This window comes from Equus asinus, chromosome 23 (genome assembly GCF_041296235.1).
Source record: "Equus asinus isolate D_3611 breed Donkey chromosome 23, EquAss-T2T_v2, whole genome shotgun sequence".
NCBI classification, from domain to species: Eukaryota; Metazoa; Chordata; class Mammalia; order Perissodactyla; family Equidae; genus Equus; species Equus asinus.
The window spans coordinates 50941515-50966343 of NC_091812.1; the positions used below are offsets into that span (position 1 = coordinate 50941515).

The window sequence follows — 24829 nt, forward strand, 5'->3', positions numbered from 1 at the left end:
GTTAAGTCAGCACCAGAGGGTTTGTTAATTACACAAAGTTTATTAATTACCCACCAGGATAAACAAGCAGTATTAGAGAACTGGAAAGAGTACACAAGGACCACTGCCCTTGTACAGTCTAAGAATCCAGCAAACCCAATAGCTGGAGCTCCAAATCTAAAGCTGTCTGGTTCTGTGTCCCCCACACTGTTTACTTGATTTGCCTAGAGAAGTTTTTAGCTGATCTTACCATAGGAATATTCATCTTGGAGTAACCGTTTGTCAGAGTGGCTACAGTTGGATAATAGGACTTATTCGAGTTCACAGAGCAGATTATGTGACTGCACTGGGGTGGTTTGCTGGCATTTAAGCCTGTGCCAGAATTGTTTTCATTGAAACACACCACCTTAGGGAGCAAAGCTTTGTAGATGCAGACACAGAGCTGCAGCCTCTCTTGATGGAGCTACTCATTATACCAGGATAACCTGGGTACTGTCCCTCAGCCAAAATGGCTTAAATCTACGCACAAAGAGATCCTCTCAAAGGACGGTTTAGGTTATACTAGTCTTCTGTTTTAAAGCCTTCTATACCTTCCCACTATTGTCAGATTAAGGACCAGACTCCTTCAAATGTCCTGAGGCAGCCACAACAGCCCAGCCTCATCTCTGGCCACTTTCTCTGGGTGACTGGCCTCAGTTGCTTGAAGGCTCCACCTTCCACTCTCTTTCCCCTTCTCACCCTCCCATGAGCCATGGAATGCCAACCACCACACCCACCACCATCTACTCTTCCCTGTGAAGTCTTTCCTGGGGCCCAGGGTAGGGCAAATGTGGAGGCTGTAAGATGTTTGTCATGTAATGCTTCCTAAAGAGTGCCCAATTTTACAACTCTTTTCCCCACTGCCATGCAGCAAAGGGCCTCTCAGCCCTTTGACAGCCCACAGAGATGAACGCAACCTGAGGTCCAAAGTCAACATCACACGTAGGGAATCCTGTGTTCACAAAGCTCTCTCTTCCCCAACTGCACACGTCCACTTATTTCAGGGCCAGAGTTGGATTTGTAGCTGAAAAGTAAAATAAAATGACAATTATTTACAATATCCCCTCTTCTAAATAGAGTGGATCTCAAAAAATGATCTTTTGTTTTGCTGAAGAGATGATGATGGACAGGAATAGAGAAGAAAGGGACCAAGAGGAGACCACAGGGTATGACATGATGAAAGGACACAGAAATCCTGAGGGACAAGATCTGGGTAACTGTGGCTGGAGAGGCTAGGGGAGACGAGATAGGGAGGGAGGGGAGGAGTGGGCAGGCAGGTCACTCTCAGCTGATAGTCACAGTCTCAAGAAAGCCACGCCTGCCCTGCAAGCTGACTCCGCCCTCCTTCTCCCTCAAAGCACTCAGCCCATTACAGTTCCTTGTCCACTCCTGGTAACTCAGAAAACCCTTCCTGGAGTACTTGGAAAGACCCCTTTCTCCCTAAAGGTAATAGTGTGGAAAGAGGAAGAGTTTCTAGAAATTGTAGGATGCTCCAGTCGCCCTTTTCCAGAGACTACAGCAGTAAGTGGAAGTGCCAGGCCTGTCTGACGGCAGGGCCTCATCAAAGGCCCCCCTCCGCCTCACTACACCTCGCTTCCCCGAAGGAGCCTGCTGGCTGCCCAGCATTCAGATGTCCCACCTCAGCCCTCCCCAGTCTCAGCGGACGGCAACTCCATCCTTCCAGTCACTCAGACCCAAGGCTCTGGAGTCATAATTCTCATGCACCTCAGTCAGAGACTCCACGTGGCTCACCTTCAAAACACACCAGGATGTGATGCTTTCCTCATTATCCCACTTCTAGGAGCCGAGTGTGGACCTGCATCATCCTCTATGTAATAATCCTCTCACCAGGCCCTGCTTCTACTCTCGCTGCCCCACAGGCCCTCACAGCAGGTGGGGTCACCCCAGGGAGGGCTGAATGTAAACCAGATCTGCGCACCTCCCAGCCACAAGCTTGACATTGGCTCCCCTTGGAGTAAAAGCCAAATTCCTGGAAATGGTCTAGACAGCCCTCTCTGGAGGAATGAACATATGTATATAGGTATGTACACATGGATGGATGGAAGGAGGGACAACTGTGGTCAGTGCTACCACAGACGGGCATTTGTCCATCCTGATGACCAGAGCTAAGGCGGCAGTTGTGGGTTGTGAGGTTGAGGAGGAGAGGGAGGCATATATGACAGGAGGTGTGGAGGGAGAAGGCAGGGTTTCTGAGTCACCAGCCATCAGACAGGGAACTCACTGGACAGAGTAAAGGAAATGAAAGCCATGCAGACGCTGGAGAACACCTGAGGGCCATCTAGGTGGGTCCCCAGGAGATGCCCCTAGGGCGAGAACACGGTGAGAAGTGCGGATACCCAGGAGTCTGGGAAAGGGGCTGCATGGGACAGGAAAGGGCACCGCGAGAGCCTCAAGCCAGACAGAACCCCAGAGCAGCCATCCAACAAAGGCAGGAGATACAGCAACCTTCCCAGCTGAATGTCAAGAGCTTGGTAACCAAGAGGACACACCTCCCTAAATACCATCGTCTGAGAGCTTATAGTAAAACATACGCAGTAGACGTGACTGTATGTTACCAAATTACAAGATGAAAATAAATTTTTCCTAGGAAAACCCAAAGGGATCTTTTTCTAGAAGAGAAACCACTCTAAAATGATTAACTGTTCCAAACCTAGAGCTTAAAAATTTAAAGATGTCTTCAAATAACCTTCAGCTCCTGGATGTAATCATTCCTTCTTATACATTAGACTTGTAAGTAGACAAGCATCATGTAAAGAAGCCCTATTGCATCCTAATCAACATTTTTGTATCTATTTTTCTGTGTGTATGTGTGCGTTTGTGTGTCCAGGAGCAATCAGTGAATTGGTCTGAATGCTAACTCTGTACTAGGTACGCTGGATAATCACACACACACACACACACGGTTACCATTCCCAACGTTCTTTCAACCTAATCATTTCTAAAGCCATACACCTGTAAACTGCATGCCCCTTTAAAAGCATCCCAAAATTCATTCTTTTCTCTCAACTTCAGTAGCCCCTTGCATCTCGCTAGCACTCTCCTTCTTGCAAATCCACAGTGTCATTCCAAAACTTCTTCACTGTTCACAAGGTTTTTTTAACAAACACCATCTCCTTGAATGCCCTGAGCAAGCCTATGAGGAATTCAGCAAGTTGCTTAACCTCTCTGAGCCTCAATGCCGCTCCTGGACAAGGAGATAACAACAGAGGAGGCTGTGTAGATGAAGTGAGGTGGCATGTGGTGCGGGTGCTGTCAGAATTTGAGAGAGTTCTACACAGGAGATCCACACTTGTGTCCCCTGCCCAGCAAATGGACTTTCCCAGGCTCCCTGTGCCCTGCCCTCCGGCTGTGCCACAACCTCCCATTTATCAGAAGCCAAACAATCTCAATGGTCAGTGACCAGGATGTTTCAACACTCAGAGTTGACCCAGAGGCACTGCAGGATCCACTGAGGTTTCTGAATCATCAAAGAAAGGTTCAACCACATGTTTGCATGCATGTGTATTTTATTGTATTCTAAATTTATTTGAAAAAATGTCTGATGAGCACTTGGCAGTATTTCTCCATGTGTGTTCCAACAGGTTTTACACAATAAAAGGGCTTCTATTGTCAGAGCTGGAAGCTGTTGTTTCTGCCTGCTCAGCATTCATCCCTCCCTTCCCTGGAAACTAGAGCTCGGTTTTCCTTTGGGAACCCCCACCCCAGCCCTCCCACAGTTCGCAGAGTTCACCTGGGATTGACCCCACACACACAGTGCTCAGTCCAGGGATGCACCCTGATTCAGGCCTGGACAATGAGTACTTTCTATCTCTCTGGCCATGACGATCAGTTCAGGGATCAGCACGAGACTCAAGCCGGGCAAGAGAGACTCCATTCAGGGATTTTTACTGGAACCACAGTAAAAAGTGGACAGTAAAAGGGAAGGACAAGTCCGTTAGCTAAATGGATGTTGTAAGCTCAGAATTGCTAGAAACTACCACATTAAAAGAGCCTAAGAAGGCAATGCAGAAGAAAATAAAGCCAAAAGATGAAGACTGAATCCACATCTCATCCTTCAAGCCGCTGGATGCAACTGTGCCTAAAACCCACAGATAAAGCCAAAGGCTGTTGAATCACCCGAACCAACAAATTCCCTTTCTTGCTTGAACGCATGTAATTGCAAGAATGCTGATGCGTGCACTGGGTTATACAAAGTTAAACAAGGTTCCTTTACTACAGAGTTTCACAGAGGCTTCAAAATATTAACATGCATTATGAATCTCCAACAGGGGGATATAGTACACGGCCTTTCCCAAACTTATGTGTCCAGTGAACTTGGCTTATAATCTACAGAAAACACCTTGGGAAAGGCTAATACATATTACCTGTGGGGTAACCTCATATTAAAACACTCCAAATCCCCCTTCCCTGATTATTCTGGATAAATGAGACAAATGGGAATTCATTTATCCAACACTGTTGATGCATTTGTCCAGACTTTAAAAATGGGAATGTATAATTTTTTATTCTTTTTACTAAATTGGGGTCATAAGCACAAACCATGGTATATCTTTCCAGACTTAATAAAGTATGTATGCATGTGCACGTGTGTGTGCATGTGTGTGCATATATATATATTCTTTTTATTATATCGTAGTCGTAATTCCTGAGCTGCCATACTTTTGAGTTCTGCACTTTTTAATTTTTTTGGCCTCTAGTCCCACAGCCAAGCTATCAGCTGTCGCTCCTTTCTGTTCTGAATGTGTCTGCCTATAGCAGCAGTCTCTCCTGCTCTTCTGTGGGCTAGTAAACCAGATAAGAGAAGCTCACTGGAATTGTGTGTGTAAAAAAAAACAAAAGTGGTGGAGAGGGGCCAATACACTCAGAGCCAGCCCCAGGGTAAGGGGTGAGCGCTGAGCACAGGACCTGAGTTTCCATACATGAAATGCATGTCAATGATTTTGGCAATTTAAAGGCTGCTGATTTCCAGGTTCCTGACTCGGTTTTGGACAGCTGAAATTTCCAAATAACTGACCTTTGACTATGAGCAGTGTTATAACACTTAGCCAAGAAAAAAGCCACTCCAAGTTGATAGTAAGCACTCAGTGCTGCTTAGAAACTTTAAAATGAAAAGTTCTGGGGTTATTTTTTTAAGCCCAGGAGAGCCCATAGTCCAAAAAAATTCCATTTCTTAGTTTATAAGTCATTCACTGGCACAGATGTCATTTTTCAGGGATTTTGTCTGCTTATAACTCTCAAGTAGCTGCTTGCCTGTTTAAAGGGTATCTGTGGGCTCCCCTCTTTTAAGATCCTATAACACGAAAAGGACAGAGATTGGGGACAATGGGGAAGCTTGGGGACAAGCAAGTTTCCCTCTTGTCATTGAAAGAAGAGCCTTGGCCCCGAGTAGGCAGGCAGGGTGCAGGCAGGCAGGAAGGCTGGGCTCGCAGTAAAAGCCCAAGAAAATCAGTGTCAGATTCAATCACAGGAATGGAAATTTCCTGAATCCTTGTGGTTAGCATCAAGCTGGGTTTGCTGCTACACTTAGAGGAGTGACAAAGAAAAGCCACCAAGTCTTCTCATGTCAGCATTCAAGGATCCAGAGGCAGGGACTAGGGCACCTGTGGCCCAGAAGTGTGGCTTAAAGAGGAGCCCAGCTTCGTAGTGCCCTGATGCCTTTTGCAGAATCCAGAGCACATGTTCTGGAAGGTTCACAGGCTCCTGGGCTCCCGTTGCACCCCCAAAATGGGGAGGAGCCAAGCACCTGCTCAGCCAGCCACGTGGAAATTCAGAGCCTGCCCTGCCAAAGAAAACACCCCTGGTTGGCCCCCACCCCTACCCCCAGCATTCGTGCTCAGAAGGACCTGTCTCTTCCCGCTCAAGGCCTGCCAACCAGATGTGGGCCTGAGTGATAGCAGGGCAGGCCCAAGGAGCCAGGGGACCATTTGATCTGCAGTTAGGACCTGGGCACACCCCACCTTCTCTGCCTACTTCCTCTTGACAACTGCACAGATGAAAAGCACTTTTAGAGGAAAAGGGTCCCACAGTTCATCTTCATGCCCTGAATGACCAGATTGTCAAAGGGTGCATCACTTCGGAAAGGTTTGGCTGCGCCAATGCCATCGCTCTGGAGCAGTTAGCTTCACTCTTGCTTTAGGAGCCAAAGTTCGGAGTGGGGTACAGAGTACAGTTACTCTAAGTGTGGACATTACTTCAAACATGTTTAGAGCAGGGAGACTACAATGAAAAGGTATTTGGAGGACACCATGTGACAGCAAAGCCATGAGACAGAGGAGAGAGTCTTACTCCCCAGCCACCCCCATACAATACAGCCCCCAGCCAGGACTGCCGCTTCTGATGTCAGAACCGGGCTGTGGTCTCTGCTCAGTTGAGGGCTGTCTCTGAGCCTCCAGACCCTCTCTCCATGAAATGGCTGGCGATGTCTGACAGCGGTAGGAAGGATAGGTGGAGCCGAGAATGGAGGTGGGAGAGCACCGTCTGACGCTCTCTGCATAGCCTTGGGGAACACCCTGGGGGGTCAGAGGTTAGAGGCCCACACCAGGGCCCCCTTCACCTGCACACACTGGTTGGCCTAGTACTCATTCTACACTGTCCAGGTTGGCTCTTCTGTCCAGTCAGGGAAAAAGCTGCCCTCCAGGTATCCTTTCCTGCTGAGAAAACCCATTAGTACTCATCACTTTCAGCTGGCTCTATCTGTGCCAGGCCAGGTGACGGGCTGTCTCCTTCAGCTCATCTCCCTCCAACACCCTCGCATACTGAACTCTAATAAAGCGATAACGAAACCATAAAATGCCATAGTGAAGAAGATGGGAGGAGGGTCATCAACGGACGAGGGTTTTCAAGAAATTTGAAGAAGACAGGAGGTAGATGGTGGAATGATGACTGACAAGCATAGAATGGAAAGCCACCGCCTAGAATAAAAATGCCTCAGGAATGCTGGAGCTGATACAGAGCAGGTCCGCAAGGCAGAACCGGGCAGGGGTTCAGGATTTGAAATACCAGGTACCATAGAAATCAGAGTGATAAAATGGTGCAAAAAAATGGGGACGGCTGAAAGAATTGCTCACAATGGGCCCACCCTCCAGCCATTGCCTGGCAAAAGAGCTTGGACCCAAGCCAAAATAGGGAAGCTCATCTTTAAAGATTCTGCCCCTTGTGAAAATGCAACAAGCAGTAGAATGGAGCGTCCTCTAAGCTGTTCTTGGTGCTGAATTTATACCTTAAGGGGGCAGTGGGGTGGCAAGTGGAGAGGGGGTACCTGATCACCAAAAAATGAGAGTGATGTGCCAAGGTCTCCACCGTGCAGGTGGCCCCACTGTCAGGTAAGCCAAGGGATAAGACCTGCCCTGGCCACCTCGCCTGCTAATGCCGGGGCTGCCTTGTGCATGGCACAGCAGGGAAACACCATCATCGGGAGTGGGACCTCATCCCAGTAGACGCCCCTGGGCTCCGTACCCCAAACCGGCAGGCCATGCCCCACCAGCCCAGGGCTTCCACCCCAGTGAATCCCACTCTCTCCAGCCAGTCAGCTGCACTCGGAGCCTCTGCTTCCCTCAGACAGGATAGAGTTCACCCTCTTTGGGCTCTAAAAGCCCTACCTGTTTTCCTCTCCAGAACCTGGTCCCCAGAGCACACTGGATTCTGAGCTGGAGCAGGTGCCCTGCTTGGCCATAAAACTTTCCCCTCTGTGTTCTCTCTCGTCTCTCATAATTTTTCTTCTATAACATGCCGGAAGTCTTGAGAACACTGGGCTGTGATGAGTGACTAAGCTCCCACTTCACGCTCACAAGTGGACGATACATGATATAAAACGTAAACACGTGCGTATTTTCGAGAGAAGACAATGTGTTTGAAGCCTTCCACCATCGGGGTTTGTTGAACAGGATGTGTCAGGTATTACAGCAGTGTGTGCACATGTTTTAATTGCAGTAAAAAAGCCTTTTTCCCACAAAGTCTTGTATGGAAGCCCAATGCACAGAACTGATTAAGAAGAAGCTGCTCTGACAGAGCAGGGGAGGGGAACGAAGGCCCATCTGCTCAGCTCACCATCCCTTCCCTCCTTGTGGCCCAAGTGACTTCCTAAAATGAAATTTCCAGGGAGCACAGTTAGCAACTCAACTCAGAACAACTAAAAAGCTGACTATATGAAAAAAGTAAATATCTTACTTTGTAAAACGTAAAATAAAAAACATGAGCAATGATCCTTACCTGCGCACTTGTAAACACTGACCAATAGAATCCTAAGCAGATTCAGCCAGGCAGAACTCAACCACCATCTTCATCATCACCATCATCCTCGCCTACATTTAATGAGAGGTAACCGTGAGCCGGGGTTAAGTGATCCACATACATTCTGTCATTCAACCCAAACAACAAAACCACGAGGCCAGTGTTGCTATTATTCACATTTTAAAGAATTTGACCATCTCGTAGCTAGTAGGTGACAAGCACCAAGATGCAAGCCCAGGTCTGGACTCTCCCCCTTGCATGCTCTTAGCCACTGTTCCACCAGTCCCCATAATAGCACTTGTGTCCTTCTTTATGTATTTTCTGAACTTTTTACTTGTATTAACTACTTTCATAATAACAAGCCTATTTTAATTTGAGACCAAAATAAAACAGGTAGTAAAGGAGAGCCGGTTCCTTAAGTTCTAGAGAAGTGGGCAAGCCAAGAATGCCCTGGGCAACTCATCAAGCCTGGGGTCACCAGGCAGGTGACCCCCAGTGTCACAAATAGAGGGCTCAGAGGAAATTCCTCACCCCAAGAAGGCTCAGAGCTCCTTAATCAGCCAGGTCCATCCAGCCTTATTCAGCTTCCTCCCTTCCTACTCATCAGAAACATTAGAAAGGCTTATTACTCTTGATATAACCAAACACTGTCATACAACTACACTGAGAAGGGAGAGAGAAGGAGGGAATGTAAATGGGATGTCAAGTAAATGTGATGTAGAACGTAATGTAAAGAAGGAGACATGGTTTGTGGAGCCATGAGACCTGAGACACAGCAGATGGGAAGTGCCTAGTGTTGTGGGAAGAACACTGGATTGAAATAGAAGACCTGGGTTCCAACCTTGGCTCTGGCACTCCAAACTCTGTAGCCTTTGGTAAGGTGCATAACCTCTCTGAGCCCCTTTAGCCCACAAAGGGCAGGTATCCAGACCCTACATAACCAACAAGATGATTAAATGATGTAGGTCCCAAGCCAGTGATACAAATTAACCTCATGGTGATGATACAAGGGGTGAGCACCTGAGCAGTCTGGGCCAGGTAGGTGAGAGCCATGGAAAGACCGAGCCCTGGATAATAGATGTAGGTGTCTTGCCTTGAGCCTAAGCCCAAGCCTCCACACTTGAACCAAAATTTCCTTTCCCCTCCACGCTGTTCTCAAGTTCTGAGACCATGGAGTATACACTAGGGTTCTGTGGACTTGAAAGAGAGGTGGGTGTCCCCCCATTTGAGGCTCACCCAGACCACGAACCCATCAGACCCTGCTGTCGGCCCTCTTGAACAAAGTCCTTCCTCGATTCTTTCCAATCTAAAAAAACTCTCCAAATTACATAGCGTTAGTACCAAACCTTAGATGCAAAAGAGAAACTTCCATTCCTTTCTCCAGGGCAGGATCCAGCTCACCACCACGTCAAGCTTTGTCACAGGTCTGGTCACAGTTATCACTTTAGGACAAGCAGGTCCAGCCTTCCCAGGAACCAGCCCAGCATGAGGCCATTTTTTCCAGGCTCTGAGCATTTAGAATAACTCACAGCCCTGGGGCCAGCTGCCAACTGCCTGGTTGCCAAGGGTCCCTTTTCCCCTTCCTCTCCCTGGAATCAGAACTTGCACTGGTTTGGGGATGGGAGAGGTCTGGCAGGTGCATGCTCCCCTGGGACTGCCAAAGGACCTCTTCCTCCCATCTCCCATGACTAGACCCACACCCCATCGGACAGCATTGTTCTTGCTGGTATGTCACCATGTGAAGAGATAGAAAGATGCCCTGTGAAGCAGCCCTGGGCAGAGAACCCAAAACAAGACTCCAGACTGGATCCAAGGCACCCCAACCAGTATTGAGATGCAATGGGGGCTTTAGTCTGGAATCTCCCCAAAGGTCCCAAGGAACATAGCCTGTCTTCCGCATAAACAGCACACAGGGGTGAACACACAGACCTGCAGATTCAATCCCCCCAAAATAAAGTTCATTCTTTGGTACTTCATATTTGGCAAGGGTTAATCATAAGGTCAATTCATACAATGCTTAAATTAGTAAACTACATCTGGATCGGAGAAAAGCTCATAGAGACCAGCTTTGATCCCATGAGCACAAGGTAAGGGACCAAAGAGGGGAGACAGCAGAGGAAGAGTTAAGAGGAGAAATTAGCCAGCCAGTGATTAAATGTTATTTTCCTTGAGTCAAGTGATTCTCATTTTATTCGTGTCCTGGAAATGATGACGAAGATTTTTTTTTTTTCATTTTGGGGAATTCTTTTTTTGTCCAATGAATAACTCAATCATCTGCTTTTAAAAGTGTTGTGCAATTTCTAAATAACAACTCTTAAAAAATCAGGCTGACACTGCCAACTCCTGCTGGTTGGGGTTTTCCGAATCACCTACAGAAAGACTGCTGCTGTGCCGAGAGCCTGTCTGGGAAACTGGCCTGTATATCCTGTGCCCCAAAGCATCCATTTCCTCAAACGTGTAGCCAGGGGGCTCAGGGTATGAAGCCAGGCACCTGCCCATTTCCTTAGGAGTAAAGCTGACTGTGTACGTGGTCTGTCCCTCCACGGGGATATTTGCTCGAGGGCCAGACCAGGGGGGCTTACAGCTTTTGGTATTGATGGGTGGGTGGGGCACATAATGGGCCCGTGTGGTGGTCAGGCAGTCCAAGGGGTCTGTAGGAAAGTTCAGCTGCGGAATGGGCTTGACTGGCTCTGTGCGCTTGCTGGCCCACTGCTTGTAGTCATCCTTGGTGGTGGTGGAGCTTTCGAAGCGGCCACCCTTCTTGACCGAGAGCACTGGTCGGCAGGACTGGGCTGGGGCACCCTTAGCGTATGTGTAATGGGACTGCACTGTTGTCAGAAGGTCCATCTTTTCTTCGGGAGGGACATAGGTGATAGGAGCTTTGGAGAACACCTGGGGTGTTGGCCAAGCTTGGTACTTATCTCGAAACTCCGTGGTGTTAGAGAAAGGCGTGTCTAGAGCACAGGGCCTGGCTGGAGGTTTCAAGCTCTTGGCTGGCTCCCCCATCAGGCCCCGGTAGGCCTCTTTGTGGGTGGTGAGGCTTTCAAAGGGGATTTCACAGGGTCTGAACTTCTCCGCCTCATACACAAAGCGCTTCTCCACAGGGTGGGCCACATAGCTCATTTTGTAGTTAGTCAGATCCTCCAGGGGGATGTTACAGAGCTTAGGCACAACCGGAGGCTTACAGCTTGTGGTGTTCACTAGGCCCTTTATAGAGTAGTCATCCTGATGTGTTGTTCTACTATCAAACTTAGTTGACGCTGGCCGGTAGCTGTTGTCTGGACGAAGTAGCTCTCGTCTTGGTTGGTTCCAGGGTAAATAATCAGCTGAAAATAAAACAGAAGTGGTAATTACTCATAAATCAAGCCAATCAACCTGCATGTATTCCAAGGGGTCCCAAAGCCACAAGCCAGTCTCCAGTGAGATGTTCCTGGAGACAAAGGAAAAACAGAGTGGATCCCGGCCACCACCTCAACCAAGGGCTTGATGTTTCAACTTTATGTTATTTGTGGGTTACTGTGCAGAAGAGACACATTTACAGGAGTCTCATCACACCCATAATGCTGCATGCAGGGATTTTAGAGGGCCCACAGCCATGGGAGGATCCAGGGAAATTAATTCCAGCAGAGGAGTCTGGCTTACCCTGGTCCGAAACAGTTCTGTTCCTCTATGGGGAAGGAGCCTCCTCTGAATCAGCACAGAGTGACTGGGAACACGCATGTGGGGTAGTGAGACAGGGGATTCACAGCCCACCACTGCTGGGCCAGCAGCAGGACCAACCAGGCCTCCCTGGTCATCCGTGGAGTGACTGCCACGATGTCCCTAGAGCTCACACATCTGATTCACATAAACCAAATATGGCATCCTGAGGAATAAAGGCATTGTGTTGGCTGGTGAGAGAATAACAGTAGCCACCACTTGTAAAGAGCTTATTATGTTACAGGCAGTGTTCTAAAGGCTTTCTATATTAACTCTTAATCTTCAGACAGGCCTAATAAGGTGGGTACTATCGATATGCCCATTTTACAGATGGAGAAACAGAGGTACAGAAAATTTCAGAAACTTGCCCAAAGTCACTTGGCTAGAAGTAGAAAATCATGGATGCAAATCCAGATCCAGAACCCATGGTCCGACCCACTCCATTATCTGGTTCTGACAATTAAGGAACACTGACTATGGTGCCAGCCAATTGTGCTCAGGGCTTTCCATATGGACCTTATTTCATCTTCATAATAACCCTCTGTAATGGGTATGATGGTCTCCATTTTACAGATTTCCAAAAGCAAGGCTCAGAGAGGCTAAGAAACTTGCCCAAAAGTCACATGGCTAGGGAGATAAGAGTTGGAATTTAAACCACATAGTTGACCCAAAGCTGTGCTCCCATATCACAGGAGTACTATATTTCTAGATAGAATGAAGGCTAAACAAAAGACTAGTGACAAATAATCAGAAAAGATTTTCAGGAAGAAGAGAATTTCAGAATGTGTGAAAAATGAAACGGCTTGGCCAGCTATATCTAGGAGGTGGTTGTCTCAAGAGGAAGCTACACTGTGGGACAGGAATGGCCAAGACAACGGGAGGCCTGCACCCAAAGGAAATCTGCCCTAGAGATGGCACCCAGGCATCTTGAGGAGATGTCCTCAGACAGCACTGCTGGGGCTTTCTGAGTAACTTCACCACACAAATCCTCAGAGCAGCTTAGAACCCAGAAATCCAGGTAAGAAAAACGGTGCCATTCAACCACCTCGACACTGCTGCCATTCTGCTCATAACACTTGGCTCACATCCAAGTCCTACATCGTCCCCATTGCGCCCATCGATTACCAGATCTAAAGTAGCCAATATGGAACCCTAGTGAACCCTCTGAAACCACAGGGAATTCTCTTACTTACAGCTTTATAAAGGGTTAGAACCAAAGCAGCTTCCCAGGAACCTTGGGTGTATATAGCCAATGCCAGTGGAGTCCGTGGGCACACTTCCTTAGACAGCTTTGTTGCGGTATGAACTGTATAACATAAATGCACCATCTTACATACACAATGCCATAACTGTTACAGAGCTATGCAACCATCACGAGAATCCAGTAACAGAACATTTTCATCACTCCAAAAATATCAAGCAAGCCCATCTGCAGTCAATCTTAATTCCCATCCTCAGGCATTAATGCCCTTTCTGAACATTTCACATAAACAGAATTGCACAATATGTAGTGTTTTGCATTTGGCTCCTTTCACTTTGCAGAATGTAACTGAGGTTCATGCCTGTTGCAGCACCCATCACTAGTCCACTCCTTTTTATTGTTGCATAATACTACAGTACATGGCTATACCAAATTGTGTTTATCCAGTCATCAATTGATGGACATTTGAGTTGTTTCCACTTCTTGGCTATTATGAAATTTTCTGCTATGAACATTCACGGACAAATCTTTGTGTGGATATACGTTTTCATTTCTCTTAGGTAGACATCAAGAAGCAGAACTGCTACATTATATGGCAAACCTATGTTTAACTTTTTAAGGTACTGCAAACCTTTCCAAAGTAGATGTGCCATCGTACATTCCCACTAGCAATGTATGAAGGTTCTCATTTCTCCACATCCTCACCAATACTTATTATCTTTTTAATTATAGACATTCCAGCGGGTGTTTAGTGGTATCTCCTTGTAGTTTAGTTTGCATTTCCCTGATGACTAATGACATTGAGTATCTCTGCATGTGCTTATCAGGCATTCATATGTTTTTTTTAGGTAAAATGCCTATTCAAAATCTTTTGCCCATTTTTAGGGGGCATTTGTTGTTGTTGTTGTTAGGCATCCTGGTCCCTTCCCACCAAGAGGCACTGTGCACGCACCCTGGCCTCTGGCCTCACGGGTCTCCCTCTCTGCTGGGAGAACGTAATCATGTTTAGCAGCACCTAACATCGACTGAGCGTTTACTATGACCCACACACTTCCCCAAGGGCTCTCCGCGTTGTTTGGTAAGGAAGATTGGCCCTGAGCTAACTTCTGTTGACAATCTTCCTCTTTTTGCTTGAGGAAGATTGTCACTGAGCTAACATCTGTTCCAATCTTCCTCTATTTTGTATGTGGGACACCACCACAGCATGGCTTGATGAGCGGTGTGTAGGTCTGCCCCTGGGATCTGAAACCGTGAACCCCAGGGCACAAACTTAACCACCGTGCCACCGGGCTGGCCCCCCTCATTTTTTAATCAAGCTGTTTGTCTTATTATTGAGTTATGAGTTATTTATATATTTTGGATACAAGTTCTCTATCACTTTATCTTTTCATTTTCTTACTAGTGTCTTTTGAAGCACACAGAGATTTTGAATTTTTATAAAGTCCAAATTTTTTCCTATGTCTTAGTCTAAAAGATTTATAGTTTTAACTCTCACATTTATGTCTCTGATCCTTTTTGAGTATGGTGTGAGGTAAAGGTCTAAGTTCATCTTTTTGCATGTGGATATCAAATTGTCCCAGCACCATTTATCAAAATGACAATTTTTTAGCTTTTCTGGTTCATTTGAATTTCATATGAAAAATTTAGGATCAACTTGCCAATTTCCACAAAAAAAAAAGCCTGCTGGGATTTTGATAGGAATAGCATTGAATCTATAGATCAACTGGGGGGGACCTCCATCTTGACTATATTGAATCTTCCAATCCATGAACATGGACTGCCTCACCATCTGTTAGATATTATTTCATTTGTAATCAGCACTGTTTTATCATTTCTAGTGTACAAGTTCTACATTTCTTTTTAAAAATTTATCCCAAATATTTTATTCATTTTGAGGCTATTATGAAGAGAGCTGTTTTCTTAATTTCATTTTCAGATAATGCTAATATGTAGAAATAAAATTTGTCTATATTGCTCTTCAATAGTGATGTCTTTCCACATTCATATATTAGTTCTAGTAGGTTTTTATGGATTCCTTAGGATTATCTGCACACAAGATTATGTCGTCTGAGAATAAAGACAGTTGTACTTCTTTTCTAATCTAGATTACTTCTTCTTTTCTAATCTAATCTATTTAATTGTTTGTTTTTCTTGCATTATTGCATTGGCTAGAATAGCCAGTCAATGTTGAATGGAAGTGATGAGAGCTGACATCCTAGCCTTCTTCCCAATCTTAGGAGGAAAGCATAGAGTCTTCCTGCATTAAGTATGATGTTAGCTATAGGGTGTTTTGTGGATGCCCTTTTGCAGACTGAGGATATCTTCTTCTATTCCTAGCTTTTTGAGAGCTTTTATGGGTATCAGAGCTTGTCAAATGTGTTCTCTGTGTCTATCAATCATGGAGTTTTGTCTTTTACTTTATTAATGTGGTACATTACATTAACTGACTTACTGATGTTAAACTAACCTTTCATTCCTGGTATAAACCCCACAGCTTTATAATTACTGGTTCTGTAACTGTCTTTTCAATTAATCAAGAGAAAAGTATACATTTACCTACATAATTACCTTTACCAGTGCTCTTTATTTGTTTGCGTAGATTTGTGTTACCCTTTGGTATTATTTCCTTTCAGCCTGAAGGACTCCCTTCAGTATTTCTTGTAAGGCAAGTCAGCCAAATACAAATTCACCCAGACTTTGTTTATCTGGGAATGTCTTTATTTTCCCATCATTTTTGAAGCATAATCTTTTACTAGTTATAGAATTCTTGGTTGACAATTTTTTTCCTTTCAGTACTTGAAATATGTCATCCCACTGCCTTCAGTCCTCCATTGTTTCTGATGAGAACTTAGTTGTTATTGCCGTTTCCCTGTATGTGTTGAAGTGTTTCTCTTCTGCTTCTTTCCAAATCTTTGGCTTTGGCTTTCAACAGTTTGACTATTATTTGACCAGGTGTGGATCTCTTTGTATTTATTCTATTTGGATTGTGCTTCTTGGATGTGTAGATTGATATTTTTCAGGAAATTTAGGGAGTTTCAGCAATTAAACGTTTTTTCTGCCCCTTTATTCTCTTTCTGGGGCTCCCATTATAAGTCTGTTAGTATGCTAAATGGTCTTTCCCAAGTTTCTCAGTTTCTGTACAATTCTCTTAATTTTTTCCTGTTCTTCAGAATGGATAAGCTCTATTGATCTACCTCCATCTCCACTGAGTCTTCTGTCAACTGCTATTAAGCCCCTGTAATGAATTTATTTTGATTATTGTCCTTTCAACTTCAGAATTTTCATTTGATTCTTTTTTATGATTTCCCTTTATTGGTATTCTCTATTTGATAGACAATTGTTGTCATACTTTCCTTTATTTCTTTAAACATAGTTCCCTGTTGTTCTTTGAACATATTTATAATAGCTACTTTGAAGTATTTGTCTGCCAGGTCTAACATCTGGGCCTCCAGAGATAGTTTCCATTAACTGCTTTTTTTCCTATCCATGGATCACACTTCCTTGTTTCCTTTCATGCCTCATAATTTTTTGTTACAAACTCAACACTCAGATAATATGCCAAGTAACTCTGGATTCTGATCTCCCACTGGGAGTTGTTTTTGCTATTTAGTGACTTGCCTGCACTAATTCTATATAGTCTTATCTCCTCTGTGGTGTGTGGCCACTGATGTTTTTGCTCAGCTTTTTCTTTTTTTAATTGTTTTTATTTTTAAGCCTAGATTCCTAAGAGTCACCCCATATCAGCATAGTTTATTAATCAGCCAATAATCAGAAGTTATGCTGAAGCACCTTAAGCCACTAAGGCTTTCGCCCTTTGCTAATGGATCTGTGTGTGGGTTGGAGAACATAATCAAAGATCAGGCAGTTTACAAGTCTTCCCTAGCTTTTATTTTATGCTGGGCTGTCTCATGTCTCCTTTGCACATACACTAGGACCATATTCAGCCAGGGAAGATAAGTAGATATCTAGGCCCCATCTCTGCTTCTCTTGAGCCTGTACACTGCTGTGCCCACATGCAGTCTTCCAGACACCAGGAATGTGCATGAGCTTATTAAGGCCCACTGTGTCTGTCTCATTCTCTGGATCTCCTTGTTAAATTTCTAGCTGGTCTGTTGCTTGCCCCAACAATTACTGCAACCTCAGACTAACTGCAGAAGTTGTCTTCCCTGATTTTTTGCCATTGAGATCACTATTGTTTTTATTGAAACCCCTGGGTATGCAAGTTACTCCAAACCAAGTTAACCCCCACCGGTAGCAGAGCTGCTCGCTTACACAGCCTAGCCTGTCCAGGCAGAATAACCACACAGATTGGGGTGGGGAAGTGGGGAGATGGAAGCAGCCCTAGAATAAAACACCATAGACTCCCACTGTCCATAACCAAGGGTTAGTAGTTTTTCTTGAATAAATGCTTCGTAGTTTGTGTAGACCTTTCGTTGATTTCCAGAGCCCCAAAATGGTTGATTTTTTACTATTTTGTCCAGTTTTATTGTTGCTTTTTGGGAAGAGGATCTGCCAACCTCCTCACTTCACCATTCTAGAAGTCCTGACATCCCCACCCCCAGGCACACTCTTAAGCTTATTTTAGGCTAATAGTACTACCAAGTATTTATTTTAAATTGGCTTCATTTTAATTGAAAACCTAATCTTTCTCCAAGAACCATTAATGGCTCTATCAGCATCTTGAAAGCATTAGGGGGCCTTAGAGGGAACCATCTTGCTCAATATAAACCACATGTTTCCGCCTTAGACTTCAGGCCTCACTGAAATGGGAGCATCTACCTGTAGATGCCTACATACTGCCTCAAGGTGCACAGGGGTAGGTAGGACAGGGCTCTTCTGGCCCTCTTCTGTGATGGATGAAGTGTTAAGAAAACAGGTTCCCAAGCTGAAAGCTGCCTCATGTGATTTCTGATACCCAACAATACAGTTGAAACCACATTATTATCCAACCTCCTAACTTCTTCCACCCAGCACATGTTACAAAAACCTCCACAGGACCCTGAAAACCTCAGAATTCCACATGAAAAACTATTCACATGCCTGAAAAGCCATCAGTAAAAGCCCTTGAGGGCCAAGGTGACATGTGGGTAATTGGCAAGAACCTCTTTAAAAGGGATTCCATTCAATAATGTGTCTCAAAAAAAACTCTGCTAAACCTAAAGCTGAGCATCAAGTAATTACACTCTCAATCTTTCCAATTGCACAGTGTTTTGAAAATGTCAAAATTACAACCAAATGCTGCTGGAGCATATTTTACTGGTGGTTTTCTGGACCCTAGTAAAGGTGCTGGCCATGAGAGTAGAAAGGGAAAAGTCTGCATATTTTTCCTGTGGAACCATGGTAAGCAGAGCATATAGACATAATATAGATGGCACCCATTGAAATACACATATTTAATGACCTCAGTCTTTGGTTTCTTTTTTTTCCTTTGGAATGAGAATCAATGTATGGCCATAAAACCATATAGATTGCTATGGGAAAGACTTACTAAAGTAGTAAATTTCCACAAGAGACAAAAAAGTCATCAAAAGAGTGATACACCCAGAGATAAGGCAAGGGTGTGGCCCCTCACACATCCAGGAGGTTGTGCAGGACTGACCCAAGGCCGGAGTAAACGTCCTGGGTCTTCTCCAGCTTCACTCCTGTGCTTGGCCAGGCCCCACAGACAAATAGGCTGGTTGGGAATTTGTGTAAATCTAATGCCAAACTGTGTCACCTGGAGCCCTTGTAAACAATGGCCCAGAACTATTCATTCATTGACTCCCCCACTAAACACATCTTTGTTGTGCCATCCCCTGTGCTAAGTGCTGGGAATATATGTTTGGCACTCAAGGCCCAGTTTTGGAAGCCATTATATCATAGGAAAGTAATAGAACAAATAAACCATTTAAATTAAAAGACTATGAAAGTATTATTCCAAAAAACTATTAAGACACATAGATTTGACCAATAGGTCCCAGTTTGCAACCTAACTATGAACATGTTTTCCTTTGGCTACATAATGATTTGTTTGTTTTTAAAATCTGAATTTCAGAAGAGAACTATGAAATTCAACTTCAAGGACATATGTAGTTGTACAATGTACATATGTAGGTGACTCCAAGAACAAAACCAAGATGTCTAAGCATGCCTGGTTCTGAACAGCCCTGTTGATATTTGACTAGTATTTGTTCATTAATTCTGTGTAAATAGATAAAGCAGTTAACAGATGCCAAAAGTTTAAGAAAAATGAAGGAGAAGAAAACAGGGTTTTTCTCAGTTTTAACTTTCTCAGTAGGGAAAAGCCAGACATGATTCAGTTTTAGCGGTGGAATACTGTTGCCTGGTTTGCAGAGGGCAGTAAGATGTAACTGTTTGAAGAAGGGGAAGAAAATGGGAGAGCTAGAGGTGGGAGAGATTAAAGCGTAAGTATTGGGTTGGGTTTTTTCTATGTGTTTATGTTGAGGAGTGAGTATTTTGTGGGGAGGTGTAGGGAGGCCTCCTCTTTCAATAACACCACTGGGCCGCTCCATCCTTGCCAACCCCAAGGTAAGCAAGGAGCCTCTCTCACTCTCAGACCTCTCCTTGCACCTAGGGCAAGGTGGGGAGGGGGAACTAAGCTGAGGAACCGGTGCTCTGAAGAGCCTCTAACTAAGGCAGGATTCTCAAATCCAGGGGCCCACAGGGAGGGTGTGCAGCAAAGGCGAGTTTGTAGCTAAATGTGCCCTACCAGAGTCCCTGCTCCCTCCCCTTGCAGAAGTAATGGCTCTCTCCAGCTTTGTTCCTCCTTCTTGCCTGCTTAGTGCCCACTTTTTGTCTTCCTGTAAACACTGGATGAAAAAGGAGAGAAATGAGCCCTGCAGATGCTCAAGTATGGCCCGGCCATGGGCCTGGTTGTACTGACTCCTCTGTGAAGCATCTACTGTGGTGCCCACCTTGTCAAGGGTAACTGGCAAAGAAAAAGACAGATCCTTGCCCTCTTAGAGCTTACAGTCTGGCCAAGGAGACAAATGTTAAACAAAATTACACAGTGAATTATAAAACCAGGGAGGACAAGGCACACTTAGAGCCTCTATCAGGGTGTGTGTAGTCCGGCACGGGGGAGGCTCTGGGAAGGCCTCTAAGGGTGTGATGTCTGCTGCTCACTGGAGGGAGAGCTAGACAAGGGAAGGGAGGAGGGCTCCATAAAGAGGGAACAGCATGTGTAAAATGCCCTAAGATAGAAAAGAAACAGAGGAAAGGAACTGAAAGACAGTCCTGTGGCCGGAGCATAGAGGCTCAGGGAGGAGGAGCCAGAATCTGGAAGGTGTCAAAGGAGTTGGTAAAGGTTTGGGATTTTATCCTAAGAACCATAATAATTATCTGTGGAGTTTTAAGCAGAGTAGAGGTCATATCCAATTCTTTTTCTTTTTTTTGCTAAAAAGATTCATCCTGTGCTGACATCTCTGCCAATCTTCTTCTATTTTTTATGGGGGTCACCACCATAGCATGGCCGCTGACAAGTGGTGTAGGTCTGTACCCAGGAACCAAACCCAGGCCACCAAAGCAGAATACACCAGACTTAACCACGAGGCAACACGGTCGGGCCCCAACTGTCATTTTTAAAAGACCTCCCTGGTGCCTTTCTATGGAAAATGGATAAGAATTGACAAGATTAGAGACATGCTCAGGTGTGTGCCCAGGTGTGGACATGAAGAAGGCAAGATTAGGGCTTTGCTAGGAGGAAGAAACAAAAGGACAGAAGAGAAAGGGGGTAAAAGATGCACCGGAATGACATTACATGGAATAGGCTACATGGGGTCAGGCAGAGGAGGGGCTGATGTTGAGAAGGAAGGTGAGGCATCAGTGGACTGGAGGTCCCAATGAGGCCAAGGACTGTCACAGTGGGAGTAAAGAACAGAACAAGCCGGAAGGACCAGATGTTGGTATGCATGAAAGTGAAGCCATTTTGGGGTAGGATGAAGTCCAGAATGTGGCTTGGCAGAAGGTGGCTATGAAAGAGTGGAAAAGGACAGACAACATGAAAGATAAGAAGATAAAAGGACAGAATCCAGATTGTGGGAGAGGCCGACATCAGTCTGGCCCTGAGTCCCAGTTCCTGGCAGAAGCAGAGAAGCCCAGCCACATGTAGAGTCTTCTAGAATGACAGATTCACAGCTCCTAGAAAGGCTTCAGAAAGATTCCTACATCTCCTCAAGACTCCCTACCTCCCCTCACCTAAGCATTTGGTTTGGTTAAATAAAAGCAACTATCATCACAGCCATTCAGACGTCCACGAGCATGTTACACGAACCATTTAGCATGTATTCCTAGAGCAACCATGTGTAACCATAAGCAGAAAAGTTACTGATTACAAATGTGGCCTCCATTCCCATGGTCTCAGCCTTGTAGCTCGTGCTCCACAGAGCAAGTGACTGCTACTTGGCTTGCATCACACATACAACTCCATATCCTCTCTCTCTTGCGAGACTATAAAGTCAAGGGCAGGTCATTATGCTTCCTTCCCAGTTTCTAATACCATGCCTGGAATGTAGTAGACGCTTAATAAAGAATGAATCAATCCCATTTATATGAACTTCAAAACTGGTAAAAAAACTAATTTATGTGTTAAATGTCAGCATAACTGTTCTATCCTGGGTGGGAATGGAGACTGGATGGGAGTATCAATGTTATATTTCTTGATCTTGGTGCTGTTTACATGTTTGTGCACTCAAAATTCATGGGTCTGTATAATTATGATCTGTACATCTTTGAGCATGTATGTTTCCATAATTTTTTAAATGGATGAATGAATCTATCAATCAGTAGTGGAACCTAACATAGCTTAAACCTGCAATCCTTCTCCAGTGTACGATGACAACAGCAAGCTAAGGCAGTCGTCAGCAAATAGTCTCTACAAGAGGCCAGACATTAAAGGTCTTAGCTCTTGCAGGCCATACGGTCTCTGTCACAACTTTGCTGCTGTAGCATAAAAGTAGCCACAGATAACGTGTAAAACAAACGCGTGTGGCTGTGTTCCAACAAAATGTACTTATGAACACTGAACTTTGAATTTCGTACAATTTTCATATGTTCTAAAACAGTCTTCTTTTTGATCTTTTTTTTTTAATCATTCAAAAATCTAAAAACCATTCTTAGCTATCCAACTGTACAAAAACAGGCTGCAGGCCAAACTCGGTCTAGAGGACGTGGTTTGCACACCCTCCGCACTAGGGGGTGTGCATAGAAAACGCATCTCTTGGCCAGCACATAGGTTCAGCCTATCCTTCCCCCAACCTGCCCCTCCAGCACTCTCCCACCTTTATAAGTAGGCAGACACTCCATCTTGTCGCCACATGGATATTTACTGTCCCGAGGTTTGATGGGGTCCACTCGACAGACAGGGTATGGGTTGTAATCTTGTTTATACGTTGTGAGCAGATCCATATTCTCCTCACTTGGGACGAACTGGTCAGGATGGTGGACCTTCACTGGTAACACTTTGTGAGGCCCAAAATCTCTCCTGTAAAGGAAATAAGCATATGGCATTGAAGCCCTGGCTCAGAACAAGCCTCATGGTTTCCATTCAACCCAATTCTACAAATGTTTGCTCAGAAGTCATCTTCTAACCCTATCCTAACTGCTCTTCCTCCTCTGTTTCTCACTTTCGAGAAACACACCACCATTCCCTTCTCACCCAAGTCAGACACCTCGATCCGCTTCTCACAGCTCCAGAGGATCATTCACCAAGGGCAGGCCTCTCCACATCACTGGTTTGTCTTTCCCTCTTGGTTCAGACCCTGACCATTTCTTACTTGGATCGTGCGACAACTTACCACCTGGGCTTCTTGCTTCGTTCCCACCACTTCTACTTCAACCCCCATAGTGTGGTCAGAATAAACTCTCTAAAATGAAAATTACATCATTTCACTCCCCAGCTTAAATTCTTCCAGATAAAGCCCAACTTTCTAGCATGGTCCTCAAGCTTTCCTGAACCTGCCTCTGCCTTATTCCCCAACCACATCTCCCACCTCTCTCCCTGGCCCATTTTCCACTCTAACCACACTGGACCACTGAGGAGGCCCCTCACCTGTGCCTGCTTTCTCCATCTTCCTTCACCCCAACCCCGTCACTGTGGAGCTTTTATTTTCTAGGTACCACCACCTCCTTCTCTGTGTCCCCAATAGCTTCTGCTAATATTTATCTCCTTCCTCTACTTGATCTTACAGAAAACCCAGAAGGGAAGAAAAGTGCAATAAATGGAGATCATGAAGCTTTCATTTCTTAGCTATCTGGCATCACCACACCTACTATTTCAGGGCATATGAAAACGATGGGATGGAAAAAGAATGATGGTCTTTACTAAAGAAGAAGCACTCCCTTCCCAAAGCATCTCCCAGTTATAAAAAGGCCAAGATGCTAACTACACCACCACCAGGAATCACACTGGCCACACCAGGGCTCAGCTTGGGTGTGCACTGCTCACCAGGGCAGTGTCAGCTTCCCATGGCTCAAGGCAAACTCTCTTAAGCAAACATTCCCCCCCACGCCCACCCCAGGGCTTCTGCTTTATACAGCAGCCTGTTTTTTGCCTGGAACCCATTTATCCAACTGGACAGGGGAAGGTAGATTTTCCCCGACGGTGCTTGCCAAAACAGCCTCAGCAAGGGGAGGGGAAGGTTTCCGGACAGGAAAACATCAGGCCTAAACACCAATAAAACCTACTTTCCGGTCGAGATCTGGAGCAGCATTACTGAGCCATGCTTGACTAGCAAAGGTAACACGCTCCACTATAACCTGTCTTGCATGAGTTATACACATGGTTGTCAATAAACCTAAACCAGGGCCTGAAAATGCTTGGCGGGATGGGAGAGGGAGTTAGGAAGCACGAGAATTAGTCTCTCCAGGGCTCTAAGGGGGAAATGGGAGAAGCTTCAGTTGAACTCCCAGTAACACCCTCTGGGTAGATTTAAAAATACATCTCAGCAGTGGTTACAGGGCCTTCAGCCTGGCTCCCTTCCCAGGGGCCCACGTTGACAAACAGCAAGAGGAAGCTCAGCGACCCATGGCATCTGGAAGCTGACTATATGAATCGGCGCTTATGGAGGGAACAGGCAAACAACAACCCAGGGGTCATCTCCACACTTCTACTCCACCTAGTGTGTAGGTACCTCATGCCAGAGTCTGTCCAATACTGAACCAAGTGTGGCAGGGAGCAGGGCGCGTGAGGCCCTCAGCCAGCCACAGAGACAAATGGAAATACTCAGAAAACCCTGTCTGAAAACTGGTTGACTGCAAAGTGGCTTTTACCAGAAAGTTTGTGTTCTCAGGGGAGGGGTCCCAAGGGGAAGTGAGCTCTCCTAACTCCCAAAAATGGTGGAGTGCAGTTTAGAGGCAGCCTGAGACCACACAGCTCCATATAAACCCATGTTCATTGATGGCTACCCAAAATTCAGCCCACTGCACTTTCAACCGAGAATCAGGAGATATCAAGGGCAAGCAGTAAGGAATAAAGCTGAAGCCAAGCTGCCCCATGGACCCTCCCAACACCAGACAGCCAGGAGTGCTTTCAAGCCACAGGGCCTGCCATACTCTGGGACCCTACACATAGGCCATGACATCCTCTTCTGCCATTAACTTCTACTGTTCCCCTCACACATGTATGAGAACCTTCCTATGAGGGCTGCCAAGCTCTCTGGCAAC

The 24829-nt window shown here is 45.4% G+C and overlaps 1 protein-coding gene across 1 annotated transcript in view; it reads right to left on the minus strand.

Moving 5' to 3' along the window:
* Positions 1-10473: 10473 nt before the first annotated feature.
* SAXO1 (stabilizer of axonemal microtubules 1) overlaps positions 10474-24829 on the minus strand; it is a 79778-nt gene continuing 65422 nt past the window's right edge. Inside the window, exons 3-4 of the mRNA XM_014845566.3 lie at positions 22447-22649; positions 10474-11594 (exon numbers count right to left, since the gene is read on the minus strand). Coding sequence (XP_014701052.2) covers positions 10591-11594; positions 22447-22649 — 1207 coding nt within the window. The 3' untranslated portion in view covers positions 10474-10590. The remainder of the gene's footprint in view (positions 11595-22446; positions 22650-24829) is intronic.